Below are 18,162 nucleotides of genomic sequence, written 5' to 3'. Positions count from 1 at the left end.
TAGAGCAAGTGACTTAAACCTTAGCACGGATATAAATAGGACATGCTGGAGGGATAGATTTATCACTCAGAGACTCCCTATGCTGTGGAATAAAATCCCGGTCCATGTGAGGCAGAGCACCTCGCTGACTCTGTTCAAGAGAAATCTAGACCTGTGGATGGGAGATCGTAGGTTTACCCCGGGAATCATCTCTGTGGCACTGCTGGACAGAGGCACAACAAACTAATGGGCACAGTATTTTTTCATATAAGGGGTGGCGTAAGCCACAAAAATTTGGGCTAGGCTTATAAATGCCTTAGGGCAGATAGCCTAGTATAAACCTATGAACCTATGAACCTATGAAGTGTCTGGGAGATGTTTGTGGTTTGAAGATATTGCATTTAAGAGCCTCAGCAGATGTAGGTCTATAGGACAGGCCTGTACTATCTGACGTGGATGTCACAACTGTGCTACTGACAGCCTGTTTGGTAGTGCAGGTGCTTGTAGGTGAGACATTGTATAATTACATATCTTGTGTAACTTATTTGTATGTTTGTCAGACTACATAAGGGAAGTTGTTGCACTGTCTCAGGATGCCCATGCTCACCAGGCCAGTTATGGAGATAGAGAAGTGCATATCTATGGCTTTATATCCTAGTTGCTTATTCTACAGAGAGGTACTACAAGGGAGGTTCACAGATGACTAACATGGTTTCTGTAGGAGTGTCTAGGGTAAAGCTAAAGGGGTGGGGCGCATTTCAGCATGCAAACTAGCCAAATTAGTATACAAACGAGCTGCTCAATGCACAGCTAGGGATTTAAGAAATTAGGTAGTTGTGTAAGGTAAATTTCAATTCTAGGTGTCTGCATCCACACTAGGCACTGCCACGCATCACTGCAAGATGAATAGTGTTTCATGAATGCAGTGACTTTATGCAAGCAGAAACAAAGCTCCAACAAACAAACTAGCCCTCTGGCTAATAGCAAGTAGGAACTTGGAGATTTCAAATAGTGTATCACAGTTTAGAAGTGACCTGGTACCTCACTACTGGTACTAGGGAGCAGACCAAAGGCTTTCTAATGTAAAAACACTGTCTGAGGCAACTCCCCAGAGTAAAGAAACAGCAGTTTAAGGATAGAAGCCAAATAGAAAGTGCAGGAACTTAAAGAAAATAGCTGTGGCTGTGGCAAGAGTCCAGGGCACTGATAATTTCAAATCAAGAACAAGGCCACAGTAGTTAATAGATTAGTGATACAGCAGTAACAGATTTTCAGATGAAGATTATTCCAATGATGTGTGAAACACTGAGTGACAAACTTGTCCCTCTTCCATGCCTTAAGGTTGATGAAGATTCAAGCCTTTATTTCTAGTGCTTGTGGAGCCATAGGCGATCAAGGAAGCTTTTTAATAGCATGGAATGCTAGATATAAATCACTGTGCAAGAGTCCTTAGAAAGACTGAGAGATAGAATAGTGGTACATCTTCAAGTTTGTTAATTTGTTATTTTAGTAAATTATTTTAAATGTAAGACATTAATTAGCAGCAAATTAAATAAGTGCTCGAAAGACTTCAAAGACCACACTAGCAAAATGTAGGTTAAGCGCTTTCATTCGTTTAATCACACAAACTTCTTCAGAACAGATCTATCTAATTCTATTCTATCTATCTATCTATCTATCTATCTATCTATCTATCTATCTATCTATCTAATTAGTACACCAAAATTAGTCATTAACATAATGCATTCTTGAAATATGTATACCTCGAAGGATTTTTTTAAATGATGTGTTTAATGAAGCGGTTGAGAAATTCAGAGTTTTGAAATAATAAAGATGTATTTGCATCCTGACTGCCTGAAGTGAAAACCTGAAATTATTACCAACTTTCTTCAGTCCAGTAGAAACATTTAATGACTACTTTCATAACATCAACTACTTAATGTAGAAAAAGCTTTGCTTAAGAAGGATAAAACAGTAACACAATGATTTTATGTCTTTATATTTTAACTATAGTCAAACAAAGTAGACTGGACTGCAAAATACATTCATGGAAAAAAAATACCAATTTTCTTTAAAAGATATGTTGCAACATTTAGATCAACATGAAATGGTCCCCACATTAACACCATCTAATCCTTAATAAAGAATTCTGTAGCAGTCAAGACCTTAAGAGATCAAAGCATGCATTAGTGTAGAAAAATCTTCTTTTGGAAGCAAATGTTTAATGATGGCAATATTTCTGAGATGATAAAAATATATTTGACTACAGCTAAAACTTTGGGTTTTAAGGTCACTGTATTGCTTAAGATCACATGCAGACTGTAAACTAAAATACATTTCAGAATGCTTCACCACAGGTAATAAAGTCTCTCTGGTTTGTGTGGGTTAAGCTTCAGTCAACTAACTTTCATTCATTTAGGGACACAGTCAAGACTGTACTCAGAATGGTAGGCTCAGAGATGATTCCTAAGGAAGTGAGAAATACAACTGAATATCATCTACATAACAATTCGTCAGACCCATGTTTCAAATGTGTTTATGTCATTTCCATAAAAGGCTACATTGTTGAATGGCACTGCATCGAAAATGCATTCCGTCTAATCCTCACCCCCCCTGCTAAATATATATATATATACCAATCCAAGACTGCACTACAGTGGGGAAAGGACAAATTTCCTGATCCCACTGTAACATGATCTCAGTCAGAACAGTTCAATGGACTGCATTTTTGATGCAGTGCTGTTCAACGCTGTGGCCATTTGCGGAAATGACATAGACCCTTTCAAACAACTTCATGTAGCAGGAACATATACACAAATAGTACACATAGGTATGCAAATAGTGGGTCAATAATGGAACCTTGAAGGGACCTATAAATTAAAGGCTCATTCCTAGAAGAAGTAGCTCCAAAGGTATCCCCAGTGATAGAATTAAGCTAGCTGATGATTATAAAAGGTAGAACAAAGAAAGTTTTAGACGTTTTACTAGAGTTATACAACACACAGAAGTACTGTACCATAACTAGGCCATGGTGAAGGGGCAGCTGCCCTGGGTGCAATCTGATATGGGAAACTATCAGTCCTGAATCCTTGCCGAACAGGTATGAGCGCAGCAGCACTGGGATTCACTTAAGAACCACTGGCTTTTATCATATCTGATTAAATGAATGTGTTTAGTAACTTTGTGTCTTTGTGTGTTAGTACTTGAAGCAAGGAGCTTTCATAATTTTTTTTTATTTGTTTATTTAGCATGGTTGTAGAATAAACTAACAAACTTAGGGCCTACATTGGCCAGTTTAAAGCTTTCCTAATAGACATCACTGGAGAATATAGAATTTTAGAAAACCAGTTATCTATTGCCTGTTTAAATTTTGATAAATCATCTGCCAGATTTACATATCTAGATAGTGAATTTCACATCCTTCCAGCCCTAATATGAAAGAAAGATCTCTTTAACTTTGAATTGGAAATATGAATTCTTGCATTTACATTTTTATTTCTTGTCCCAATACTATGATCAATAAAGTCAATATATAATACAGCAGCCAATAATGTGTCCTTAAAGCATCTATACATCATAATAAGGTCACGTGCTAGAAACCAGTAAGCCAGAGAATATAAAGACAAATATACCAGTCTTTCTTTCTTTCTTTATAGGATACATTATGAGAGTCATCTACCTGCCTGGTAAAGGTTTTCTGAATCCATTCCACCTTCTTTAGATGCAAAACATTTAATTCACATAAAGGCCCCCATACTCAATAAAAAGTCTTATACTTGATAAACAGATAGTTGATAACTATCTTTGCTTGAGAAACATAGAAGTACATACCTGATAAAACCATAATATGTCCTAATAATGTTAGTCATATTAAGCTCAAAATTAAGTTTTTATCTACCATGATACCTAGATCTCACATAACCTCACAAGAAATGCAAATATGATTGCTGATGTATCTATTACGTATATTCACCACCAAACGCAGAAAATTTACTACATTTTTACTATAAGTATAAATTAGTTAAGAGTCTTGACAATAAAGATAACCTGGAACAATAAACAATACTTGGAGTGTATAGACCACCAAAGTCAAGTGCAGATGACCTAGAGGAATTCATACATTTCTTGCATGAAAGACAGGAGGGAAGAATAATATTAGCTGGGGACTTAAATTTACCAGAAACAGATGGGAATAATATTGATTCAACAATGTTAGTAAGGAAATTATTCACAGAGTATATTCAAGAACAACAATTGCTTCAGATTGTAAAAAAACTACCAGGGGATGGAACGTACTAGACATTGTTTGTATTCCCAAAGAAATTACTGTAACTTCAAGTTTTACCACCATTGATGTGCAGTGATCAATGGGTTATAAAGGTTAATTTGTTGCTAGATAATTCTACCAAACTAAAATCTAAGCCAATGCACAGAAGGTTAATTACAGATTATATAGAAACAAAACAGTCAATATGTAAAACTAACTTGAGTGAGGTGTTCAGTGGAAAAATTGCAGATGGAATGTGGAAAGTTTAGAAAGAGAAATTGTTTGAGTGCAAATAATCAAAAAATGTTTAACATCAGTATCTAGGCATATAACATCAGGGGGATATATTTCCATAAGAACAAGTTATCTGATTAAGGTAAAAGACAAAATATATAAGAAATGGAACAGAGGTCGAACTACAACTTTGAAAACTGAAATAAACAAGCTGGACAAACAGATTAAGCATAGTGTGAGACAAGATCAAGAAATATTTGAAGAAAATGTATATAAAGATATTGAGAATAATAGGACACCTTTTTATAGCTACATAAGATGTGGAAGGAGTAAAGAAACACAAATTGATAAACTGTGTGCAGATTCTAAAATTTATTCTCAGACACAACAGATTATAAATATATTTACAAAATCTTAAGCAAAACAGTTTGGCTCCACAAAGTTTGGGACTTGAAACCATGTATCAGTGGTTCCACTTCATATCATCGAATTTAATTTCATCTAATTTCAAAACATTGAGACCAAATCGTCTAAAACCCAAATCGTTGAAAACCCATATCATTGAATCTCAAATCATTGAAAACTAGAAAGCAACTAGAAATAACATCCCAGACACTGTTTATCAACTCCAAGGTCGCATTACAGTGGGGTTAGGAAATTACCTTTTTCCCCCACTGTAGTGCAACCTTGGAGTTGGTATATTTAATTACGGGGGGTGTGGAGCAGTACTAACTCTGTGGAATGTTATTTCTAGTTGCTTTCTAGTTTTCAATGATTTGAGATTCGATGATATGGGTTTTCAATTATTTGGGTTTTCGACAATTTGGTCTCGATGTTTTGAAATTCGATGAAATGAAATTCGATGATATGAAGTGGAACCGTATCAGCATGCATGTGTTGAAAACAGATCTATTACCACCTGTAACATGATGTTCTATAACAATATATGAATGAATGAAAAATTGTGCTATGATGCAATTTATATAGATTTAACTTCAGCATTTGACAGCGTCTTACACAAAACACTGATCAACAAATTAGTACAACTAGGTATTGATGTACTCTTGATAAGATGGATAGCTGTATAGCTTACAAACAGGACATGGCAAGTATCATACAGAAACTGGACAGGTGAAATTCTTGGTTACAGTCAGGGCTCTGGCCTGGGCCCTTACTTGTTTAGATTTTATCTTTTAGACCTAACTTTTTCATCTGAAGTGTTCTACAGTCTATATGCCGATGACCTGAGATTTGGTAAAGTGATTACATGTGTTACTGTTAAGGCACGTCTGCAAAATAACCTGACTAAATTGACCTTTTGTGCACAGGAGAATAATATGCTGATAAATATATCAGAAATTAAGCATATGAGATTTGGGAGACATAAATTGAAAGGTGAATATTTAATACAGCACACAGTGATTGAAACTGTAGACTGCTTTAAGGAACTGGGTATATGGGTAGAGTCAGCTATGAATTTTTCTAATCATGTCAACCAATTGGTTAATGATAGTTATAGAACTATAGGTTGTATAAAAAAATTTATAAAGTGTAGGAAATCAAAAATAATGAAGTCATTGTTTGTTAGTTACATTAGACCCAAACTTGAGTAGAGAATAACAATATGGAAACCCTATAAGAAAACAAGCATGAGTAAACTGGAAAGAGTACAGCAGAAATATACCAAGGACATCCATGGATGTGAAAATTTAAGTTATTATGAAAGACTACAATATGGACACTAAATTGGCCCTAGGCGTGAGTGAGTGTGTGTGCCTTCTGTGGAAGGTTGGGCACCGGGATGGCAACCTGACACCATAAAACTCCACTGCCAATCATGAGCAGACAGGTGATCCACTCTGGTGACCCCTAACCGGGAAAAGCTGAAAGTAGAAGAAGAAGAAGAAGAAGATGGAAGACTAAAATATCTGAACTTGTACAGTGCCTCTTACAGATATGTAAGAGGAGATCTTATTCAGGTATATAGGGCATTTAGAGACCGCTACCTCTGGAAATGTTTGAGGTTATCAAAAAGTACTCGAGAGTCATCAGACAACCTATGTAGAAGATTCTATAGGAAAGAAGTATACTAATTGGTTCTCTGACAGAGTATCCGATGCATGGCACAGACTACCAAATTACATTAAAGCAAGTACTAGTTTAGATATTTTTAAGAACAGCCTGGACACTTACTATGGGAACAAGTGTTTTGATATATTGGCAAGCTAGAAGGGCATTAATGCCCTTCCTTGAAATGTTTTTATATATGTATATATGTATGTATGTACCATTTTTATTACATGTATAATTTTAACTATTTGTATTAATTCATTTAGCTACAAAAATGTATCATAAATGTTGCCATCTTGGTAATCTTCTGTGGTCTGTATTACTATGTGCATTATTATTGTGTGGTAGTGTAAATATTACTTTTACTTACTGTCTTTTTATTACTATGTTTTGTTACTGTATGGAGCTTTTCTCCATGGGCCTCTGCTGAAAACGGGCATTTTTCCCAGTCGGATTTTTCCCCAGTAAATAAAATAAAATAAATAAATAAAATTAAAACAAACCTCTTTCATGATATTTAGAAATGTACTAAACTGAATAAACGAAAACCAGGACTAGTTGCTTCAGGCAGAACAAACAGACACTTTATTACGTGAGCGCTTTCGTGAAATTCAATGACTTCCCTTCCTCAGACAAAAGCATATGCTTGCAAGCTTCAATAAATAGCAAGCCTTAATGCATAAATTAAACAATCAAGTAATTAACAAAAATCAGACATTTTTTAAAGATAAACCAGTTAAAAAGCCAAATGTAAGCTTAAGAATTAAATACTACCCATAAAGCAGAACTTTAAAAAGGCACAAGCTATAATAAAAATAAATTAAAAAGTGCCAAGGACACCAACACTTACAAAATTGCTACATAGCAGAAAACAAATAAATCAACATAGAAAAGATAAAATTTAATTTAATCTAAACCTTTTTAGAAAAGGTGGGCAAAAAAAGACTAAATAAAAAACAAAAAACAAACAAAATATAAACAGAGCCACCAAAGGCATGTTTTTAATCTACCTTTTCAAGGCTAATCTTTTGAGACAGCATTTAATGGACATGGTCTCATTGAGACCAGGCATTAAATAAGATGCAGTTAAAACCTGCCATCTTAATTCTTCGATTTCAAGATTAATCTGCCAGGGCCCACCTCTATCATCCTTATTAATTTGGGTGAGAACTGAAAACTTAAAGAAATGGCCAGGGTGATCATTAATGTGCCTAGCTAGGGCATTCGTAAGGTCACATTTAGTGATTGCATAATAGTGCTCATATATGCGTTGCTTAAGCTTTCGCTCAGTTTTACCAATGTAAAAGGCATTGCAATCCTGACATAGAGCACAGTAAACTACTCCCATTGAGTCACAGGAAAAGTGACCTTGAATTTTAAACTGAACCCCCCTAATGTTGACCTGATAGGCTAGGTTCAGGTGTTTACATTGGTGACAACACCCGCATCTTACCATTCCTTTGGGCCTAAAACACTTACTTTTATTGGTGTATTGAAGTAAAGATTTCAAATTCAACCCTCTTCTAAAAGTGATAGTGGGTTGATCACCTAAAACCTTGGCTAAAAGAGGGTCTTCCATTAGTAGAGCCCAATTTTTCGCCAGGGTAGCCCTAATAAAGGAATGGTCAAGGTTGTAAGTGCAAAAGAACCTAATAACATTTTTATTTCTATTATTGTTTCTTAGGTCTTCCAATGAGGTAACTAGTTCTTCCATTTCAGACCCTTCTAACCCAAAAACTAGCAATAGTGGTTTATAAAATCCATTTTGCCATTTATTAATAACCTCCATCTCTAAAGATTGCACAAGTGGCAAGGGATATCCTCTCTTTATAAACATTCTTTCCAACAATTTACATTCCTCCAAAAAGTCGGCTTCCCCAGAAACCATCCTAGCAGCTCTAACAAGCTGCCCTTTAACGACCCCTCTCTTTTGGTGGTAGGGGTGACAACTTGAAAAATGGAGAAAGGCATTAGAGTAGGTGGGTTTCCTGAAGATGGAACTTTTAAACTTTTTGTTGACATAATCTTTTTCGATACATATGTCAAGAAAGCTGATGGAATCCAACCCAATACTATAAGTGAACTCCAAAAAGTCAGTTAAACTAGAAATAGACGCAATGAAGTCAGCAATAGCATTCTGTGGTCCTTTCCACAGGAAAAACATGTCGTCCTGATACCTAGTGTACCAGGCAACATTTTGCTTAAAAAGCGGATCTTCAAATAACTTTGTGGTCTCCCATTGAGCCATAATACAGTTGGCAAAACTGCCACCACAGGGGGAGCCCATTGCTACCCCTGACTTCTGTACAAAAAGATCTCCCTCAAAAAACATAAAGTTATTAGTAAGAACTAGTTCAAGTAGTGTTTCAACAACATAGATGGTATTGTTGTTAACATTTCTGATGTACAGGAAGTCCCTAACCCACTCTAAGCCTAAGTCGTGAGGGATCACGGTATAGAGATCCCTCACATCGACAGTCAAAAAGATGTAATCATCTCTAAACAGGAAACTACTGAAAGCCCTTAGGAAACCCCAAGAATCTTTACAGATTTGACTTTCTTTTTCAATAAGGGGCTTTAAGATGCTATCAATGTACTTGGCACATCCATACGTGATAGACCCTCGCCCATCCACAATTGGTCTAAAAGGGGGGTCGGAAAGGCATTTATGGATCTTAGGAATGCTGAAAAAAGAAGCTATTCTAGGGGCTGGCATGGAAAGAAATGCAAATAAATCAACATCAATAGCAGCTTCTATAAACAAGTCATCCAAGACCTGTTTAATTTTAGCATAAGCAGTATTCAATTCATTACGGCTAATCTTTTGATAGGCTGGATTTTCTAAATGTAATAACATAGATGCAACATAGGTGTCATGATCCATACAAACTAAACCACCCCCTTTATCCGGCTTCATCATTCTTATTTTACAGTCCTTTAGAAGCCTGATAAAGTCCCGTTCATTGTCTTTTATATTAAACCCTCCTTTCTTCGTTCTAGACCCTCCTTGACAGAAGGTATGGAAATCCAATTCACAAATTTTTTCATATGCTGAAAGGACCGGGTGCAAGGGTGGGTTATAAACACTAGAAACCCGTAAAACCTCCTGAACTGATGAATTTACTCCCAAAAGAGAAGTGAGATTAAGTTTTCGAACAAACAATTTAAGGTCTATAATTGTGTTGACCAAGTTTAGGCCAGAGTCTGGCACAAAAGTTAGCCCCAAAGAAAAAACCTCAATCATCTCCTTCGGAAACAAAAAGTCAGTGTAGTTGTACAAAAAGAAGTCACCAGTATCATTAACCTGAACAGTTGGGTTCAGGTGATTCTGTTGAACTACCTCCTCCTCTGATTCTTCCGTTTCCGAGATCGAACCCTGCTGGTTCATGTTTCTCGGTTGATTGGCCTAATGGGTCTCCTGACCCCGAAAACCCTGTTGGACCATACCAGGGGTAGCATACCCCTCTTGCTGATCAGAAAGAGAGTTAGAGGCATTATTGTGACCACGAGTGGCATTAGGGCCATTGTTATGACCACCCACACCATTGTTCAGCTGTTGGTTATTAAAGTTACTCCTTACTCTTTCACTCCGCCTTAACCCTTGATCCTGAACCTGGAAGTTGGTGTTTTCTCTTCCAGATTCTCCCCGATCAGAAACCTCATCAATATTATGAAATGTTGTGTTTTGGTTAGCAAGGTTCACAAATGGGGGAGGGGGGTAGGCAGTTTTGGAGTTAAACTGCTGAACGTCCCTAGTAATTTTCTTTTTCTTCCCCGCTGCTAATTTGCAAATGGTAGCATCAATGCTGTTAAAAATTCTAAGATATTCAAATTTATATCGGGGGAAATCACAATTACTAAGGATGGCATGTTCCATAACCTGTAATTCTTTAGTGTAGTTGGTCACTTGAGTTTTATATTCTTTAATTAACAGTCTCATAAACTCAAAGGCCTGTGCATTAAATAAATTAATCAATTCAATGTGAAAGTCGGACTGATTGACAAGCCCAACAGGGTATCTCCATTGTCTCAGACCCTTAGGCACAATCTGTTTATTCAAACACTCCTCAAGATACGAAATCTCAAGCTGTAGTTTCCTAAAGCGAAACAATAGATAATCAAAAGAGTTAATAGTACCTGTCAAGGAAGTGTCCTGGTTTCTTTGGGGGGACTGTGTTCCTGCTCCATTGTTATCACCAAAAAAGTCAAAATTATTTAAGAACCTTCCCAAATTAGGAACAAAACCACCAGTGCCTTCCGTTGGAAGCCCTGCAGCACTGTCATCCAGCATTCTAGGCAACAAACCTACTTCGCTAGAACTGCTGTTTTGCCCACCAGCAGCTCTCAGTGTTTGCCTAGGTCCTGGGCGTGTATCGCTTTGACTGCGACCTCGTAAGTCAGAATGAGGTTCCAAGTTATCCCTGGGAAGTCTGTCATTAGCGTTAAAAAGTAAAGCAACATTAGTTGTTGCTAAAGCTCCATTCTGAACAGGAGCAGCGTTAGTGTTGGTTCCAAATCTGGCAGAACCTGCCAGGTTTTCCACTTTCTGAGTCAGAGTATCAACTCATCCCATAAGGACTTGCAGCAATGTAGTCAGTTCTCCGTTGGCATTCGCCTCGTCAGGAATATTGTCAGCTGCTTCAATTGTAGAAAATAGTGAGCCCTGAGAAACAACCTCATCCTGGTTGGCCATAACGACTCCACAAACAGACAAAGGCACGATGTAAACACACTAAACTGAATAAATGAAAACCAGGACTAGTTGCTTCAGGCAGAACAAACAGACACTTTATTACGTGAGCGCTTTCGGGAAATTCAATGACTTCCCTTCCTCAGACAAAAGCATATGCTTGCAAGCTTCAATAAATAGCAAGCCTTAATGCATAAATTAAACAATCAAGTAATTAACAAAAATCAGACATTCTTTAAAGATAAATCAGTTAAAAAGCCAAATGTAAGCTAAATAATTAAATACTACCCATAAAGCAGAACTTTAAAAAGGCACAAGCTATAATAAAAATAAATTAAAAAGTGCCAAGGACACCAACACTTACAAAATTGCTACATAGCAGAGCAAGCATATGCTTTTGTCTGAGGAAGGGAAGTCATTGAATTTCCCGAAAGCGCTCACGTAATAAAGTGTCTGTTTGTTCTGCCTGAAGCAACTAGTCCTGGTTTTCGTTTATTCAGTTTAGTGTGTTTACATTGTGCCTTTGTCTGTTTATATTTAGAAATGTACCTATCTACAAGGAGGACCTGACAAAATTAAAATAATTATATTTAACACATGCAGAAAGTCTTTAAATGATTTAGTAAGATCTGTGCCTAAACTGTTGGTTGCCTTATAAATGCTCAGCATGAACTCTGAAATATCAGAGCAGTCAATCGACAAGAAAAGTGAACTCACACCAGGCAGAATTAGTAGCAATGTGTACATCTTCAAAACCATTACTGACCAAGGCTTTTCTGAGTTTTTTTTTTCCAGTGAGGTCAATTTTTGTCATACATAATTAAACAGTAGCTTCATATTATGCAGCAGAAAGTTCTCGTTGTTTAACTTAAAAGGATACACTCTAGTGTCTGTTAAGTCCTTTATTAATTATTTACTTATTAATTATTACATGTACTTTATTTACTTATTATATTTTATTAATTGTTTTTAACCGGGTGAGTCCCTTTTCAGTCAAAGACACACAATATCATACAATGTATTTGAATAGCCTTATACAGTGATGCATAATATAATTACAGAAGCAAATGCTAAAGTTAGTTGTTAAGATAAAGATAGTTTCAAACAATGACATAAATCCCATAGAATATTCTGGAGACAGTCAGCAAAGACATTTTGAAGGAGAATATGTTTAAAAACTCTGTATACATGCATACATATTGAAGACTCTTTAATGCTTGCTGGAGAAAGCAGAAATCTTTCTGCTAACAATAATACCTTCTTGAGAGTGATTTCTGCATTAGAGATTGCATAGATGTAGGCTAGGTGGCTAGACTAGGTGTAAGCTCATCTCTAGGAATGTGGATCCATCTTCAAACATATCTCATCATTGATGCTGTTTCTCAGAGAACACAGGTCATGGTCAGAATATGACTTATACAGGGACAATAATACTGGACATATAATTTTTGGGGCAAGGGAACTGCAGTAATTATTAAGCATCAGGGCTGCTAAAGTGTGAAGACTACAAAGCAGAAGCAGGCATGTTTAGCTACTTAAGGAAAAAACAGGCAAATAACATATGTAAACACAAAAACATCCCACTCCTGATGTCATAAAGACACGTAAGATTTAGCTAACTCCATGATGCACAGGAATTAAGTCTTGAATGCAGCCCCAGTGACCAGGTATGAATGGAGGCTCTTGTAGTTTAATGGGCAGGGGTGGAAATGAAGGACTGATGGGAGAAGAAAGGCAGTTTTTTGTGCAGAGCGGTGACACCTGCTTTCAAATATACAGACAACTGACAGCACTTCCACTGCTGCAGGGAACATTGTACTACAGACGGAGGGACACCAATGTGTGAAATCATGCACCTCTCTAGGCCAACATTGCACTATAGATAGGGTGATAGAGGTATGCAGCCATGTACCTCTGTAGTATTAATTGCATAGCACTATAGATAGGAGCATAGCATAGCAGTATGGATTTATGTACCCATGTACAGGGCATGGCATTGCACAGATACAGAGATGCAGAATCATGTACCTGTGTAGTGGTCATGCCATTACATTACAGACTGGAGAATAGAGTTATTGAATCATGTATCTGTGCAATAGGTTTCACATTACCCTACAGATAGAGAAAGACAGGTGTGGAAGCATGTACCCGTGTAGTGGGCATGGCACTGAGCTACAGGTAGGGAGATAGAGGTGTGGAAGCATGTACCTTGTGTAGTGGACATCGCCTTAAGCTACAGGTAGGCAGACAGAGGTGTTGAAGCATGTACCTGTGTAGTGGACATCGCCTTAAACTACAGGTAGGGAGACAGAGGTATTGAAGCATGTACCTGTGTAGTGAGCATGGCATTACACTGCAGACTGGCAGATAGAGGTGTGGAAGCACATACCTGTTTACTGGGCATTGCATTACAGTGCAGATTGGCAGATAGAGGTGTGGCAGCATGTACCTGTACAGTAGACATGGCATTGCACTACAACTAGGGAGACAGAGTTGTGGAAGCATGTACCTGTGTAGTGAGCATGGCATTGCAAGAGGATAGGGATGTACGGCATATCTAAAAAATCCAGCCTGGTATGGATGATACAGATGATGTCTTTCTCACACAACCACCACCAAACTTTGTCTGGGGTTGGGGGAGAATGAGCTACTTAGAGGTGGAATAGGCAAGATGGTCCATTAATAAGCCAATCTAAAATATGCTAACGTTAGACATACAGGTGAGCAGTTTTTATACTTTTCAATGTTTTAGCCAACTACAAAGTTGTCAAGATATTAAAGGAAAAAGCCTTGCCTCAACCTTAAGAGGCAAATTATAACACTTAGGTAAAGCCTGAACATTACTTTGTTGTACATGTGAGAAACAAATTAACATTAAAGCCTAACAATGTTTTACTTACTTACAGGCAATTATCAGTGTTTAATAAGAAAAATATTACATAAATTGAAATACCTTATAAAAGTGGGAATAAAGGGGTTCATGGCAATGAAGATGACATTTAGAATGTATTATTCAAAACAGGCATTGCGGAGCAAATGACATACTGACTTACACATTTGATGAAAAAATATTGTCCTGTTAAGAGTTTACTAGAGCACAGTATGATTTTTCTTAGCAAAGAAACACGTGTGCTAAAACCAACTGGTTTGTGGTTTTACCACAAAATGTCAAATGGCATAGCATCCCCTGCTTGTGTGTATGTGCATGCAAATGCGTGTTCATTTATATGGGAGCGAATGCATGTGTATATGCACGTTTGTCTGCGTATGTGCATGTGTGTGTGTGTGTGTGTGTGTGTGTGTGTGTGTGTGTGTGTGTGTGTGTGTGTGTGTGGTGGAGTGGTGTGATACTTCTTCAGAATGAAGGACAAAGACGTCTTAAAATGAAATCTGTATGAAATGTTTATGGAGACTTGAAGTCTACAATATCCATTATAGCTAAATTCTGTGTTGCAGTACTTTCATTGCCTAGGTTCATGTACCACAACACCAGTAACTCCAAAAATGCTCCAAACCAGTCCTTTTATGGCTTACCTTGTATTTTAGGGCATTCTGTGACTTGTGCTCAATCTGTGCCACTTTTATCCGCACCCATTCTGGTTCATCTGGAATGGCACAGGCAATGATGATTTTCAGTACAATAAAGAAATGCTGAAAATAGAGTTGGTTAGATGAATGGAAAGAGAAAAGAAAAATGTGACAAAGCTGAAGGGAAACAGCTTTTCAACCATCACATAAGATATTTTGTGTACTCCATGTAATTGCAGTTGCTTTATACAGCTCTGGTACAAATTGCTCTAATATATCTATAAATGCATATAATAAAGCAATGAAAATATGTCATACATATGTGTTATGTGTAATGATTTCTAGCAACCCAAGTAATTATCAGGATTTCAAAATTCATCTGATATAAATACCTACTAGTACTCTTTCATATATAACATTAGATCAAGCATGCAGCACCGAAAAGCAGAACATAAGGATGATGAATGAAGAAAACAGCTACAACACTATTACTATTATTTTGGGTTACTGACTAAAGGTCCAATTTATTTTGTGGCATTTGTATGCATGGGAGCTGACATGTTCAGTACTTTTATAGGTGTTACCTGATTCTTTATTGCTACTAGAAGACAGCTATGTCATTGTCTTTATCCAGTGCACTAACAAGGGAGCCACTCTACAGTGTACTTATTCATAACCCTTATGCACAAATTCTGCATCTTTTAAAACAGAGTCTAGTAGTCATTTGCCATAACATTACCATGTTCACCACTGCTGGCAGAGGTTTAAAACTGAATCAATGTCATTAGGGACTGTTGCTGTGGCAGATGTTATGGTCCACTTATGGAAGAAAAGGATGGCAAAGGAAGGACCATAAGGACCATTAATGTGTTGGTGAAATTAGGCATGCCTGTCAATACAGATCTGAGGTGCAGTTATATTGACTAGGGATAATTTTGCCAGGATACACAAGAAATTCACCTACGTTTTAATATGTGTTGTGTTATTGTTTATATTTACATTTGTTACCTTCAATTCTGGAAGATGGGGCCTCATTTTAACATCTAATTTATAGACTAGCACCCCAAGCTATACCATACCTCTCAATCTTTTTGAGAAAGAAATCCGGACAAAGCCATAAATAAAAGTGGGGCAAAGGCCCAAAAATAGGGACAATTTTTAAATATTTCTCTTACAAACCTAGAACATTCATAGAATAACAGGTTTTGCATTAGCATTAATTTTTGAAGGGTATGAAGTCTGAAACTCAGTTGTCTGTCATTATTTTCTAACTTAAATCTTTAATGATTTGCCACTAATTTGCCAGAAAACCATAATTTTATGAAAAACAGACCAAAAATATGAGCCAAAAATCTGGACATTCTGTACAGTTGAGAAGTAGGAGCTCCACTACAGTTCCATTACTGGAACAGGGATCCAAACAGAGAATGTGGGGATAGAACCCACAACCTTCTGCTCTTCTTGGCATCAAATGTGAGCATGTTACCTACAGTACCACTGGTACATCTCATAGGAAGTACGATTAATCCCTGTTTATGGTAGGAGGAGGATATGGGGACAAGAGTAAGAGATTTATTACAGACAGATGGATTAGGGACCAGTCATGAGGAAGACTGAAAGGAAGGCAGGACCTCCACAGGCGGGGAGCAAAACAATCAACTTTGTGCAATGCTTTCAAAATCTGGAAGTGATAAAGTTACTAATATATTTTTTTTTCAGAAGATAGGGGTCACTGAGACATAGGTTTACTTTTTTTCCTTAAGGGCACTAACTCAAAAGATTATATTAAATAGTAAATGAAAAAGTCATACAGTGCCCTGCACTGATGGTGTGAAGTCCTTGCATCTCATTCCAAAACAGAAAAAAAAGTTACTAGTTAGGCTTTATTTGACAGACAGCTGACCGAATTTTAAACCACTTTGACTCTGTCCTCTTCTGACAACAGCAGTGAAATTTTAGAAGACAGTATAGTCTTAAGTTAATTTTTATGAGGCAGGATAAAACAGTGGAAATGCTACAATAACAAGTAAGACTAGCCTCCAAAACCTATCATTAGGAACCTTGATTTTCCATTTTGGGGGAAATAACAGTTACTACCATAATTTGGAATTACTTGGCTTAGGAAAAACAGCATATTCATGGACTTTAACATTTTAGACAGAGCACCCATTCACCACAATATGTATTCCTTCTCATATTACTACTTATAATATTATTTACAATACTGTCAGCTTACTTTTTTGAGGGATCTGGGCACAGAATCTGCTTTAATTTGCATACATATAGACTGAGTGGAAAATTATAATAAAATCACTATAAAAATCAGAAAGTAAAGATCATCACGGTAAAATAGCTTTCGTCCAATGTAGACATGTGGAACTGAACAAAATGAAACCTCTTTGGAGCATGGCGTTATTATGGAAACTAAAGATGAAACTTGGAACACAGCATTATTATGGAATTCAGAGATGGACATTGGAGTTAGCCATTATTATGGAACAAAGAGAAAGAACTTGTAAATGGGACATTATTATGGAACACAGAGATTGAAACATGGCATTATTATGGAACCTAGCAATGAACCTTGATGACTCGACCATCATCTGCTCAGCCCAGTCCCTACCAAAACTGCAAAAAGTCACACAGGAAGCCTTTTCCTCTGTTGAAACATGGTTATCCGATGCCCGATTAATACTCAACCCAAACAAAACTAAACTACTAATCTTCCAACCCACCAAACATACTCAAAACAACTCTCACTTTAACATCACGGCAAAAGACAACACCACTATATACCCAACTGAACACACCAAATTGCTAGGAGTGGAAATAGACAATAAACTAAAATTTGACATTCACATATCCATGACTATAAAAAAAGTCCACAAAAAGCGTTATACAGAAATAAGCAATTTCTCACCAAAGCAGCAAAGATTTCAATAGCAAATTCCCACCTTATCTCCACCCTACTTTATGCCTCTCCAATATATACCAACCTAAGGCAATGTGATCTAAACAAGCTAGAGACCTGCTACAACAAAATCACCAAATTCACCACAGGGGCATCCTACCATAGTCACCACTGTCTCTCACTTGCTGAACTGGGCTGGCTTGAACTACCTCACCTCCTTCAGTGGTATCAACTCTCACTCGCCCACAAACTAGTAAACCATCCACTAAATGTCCCATCCCTCCAGAATCTACTCCAACCCTATCGCACCACCAGACCACTAAGATCCAGCAGCAAAAATCACTTGCAGATCACTAAAGCCAATAACTCTGCTGATGAAGCACTATTCTCTTGCGCCATAGCCAAATTATGGAACTCACTCCCACCCACAATTACCTCCATACCATCATGCGCCCACTTCAAAACCTTACTAAAAGCGCAACT

At 37.1% G+C, this 18,162-nt stretch overlaps 1 protein-coding gene across 4 annotated transcripts in view; it reads right to left on the bottom strand.

The window, feature by feature from the left end:
* Positions 1–18,162, bottom strand: part of LOC122809608 (anoctamin-10-like) — a 946,079-nt gene that overhangs the window by 61,515 nt on the left and 866,402 nt on the right. For 2 of the 4 annotated variants that reach the window (XM_044081230.1, XM_044081233.1), the window contains one exon: positions 14,775–14,891. The exons of the other annotated variants lie outside the window; for them this stretch is intronic. In XM_044081230.1, the coding sequence (XP_043937165.1) occupies positions 14,775–14,891 (117 nt within the window). The remainder of the gene's footprint in view (positions 1–14,774; positions 14,892–18,162) is intronic. 4 annotated transcript variants of the gene reach the window in all.

Source organism: Protopterus annectens, chromosome 8.part0 (genome assembly GCF_019279795.1).
Source record: "Protopterus annectens isolate FY-2018-M chromosome 8.part0, PAN1.0, whole genome shotgun sequence".
Classification (NCBI taxonomy): domain Eukaryota; kingdom Metazoa; phylum Chordata; order Ceratodontiformes; family Protopteridae; genus Protopterus; species Protopterus annectens.
Note: the sequence above shows the minus strand (reverse complement) of the source record. Positions and strands in the feature narration are given on the sequence as shown.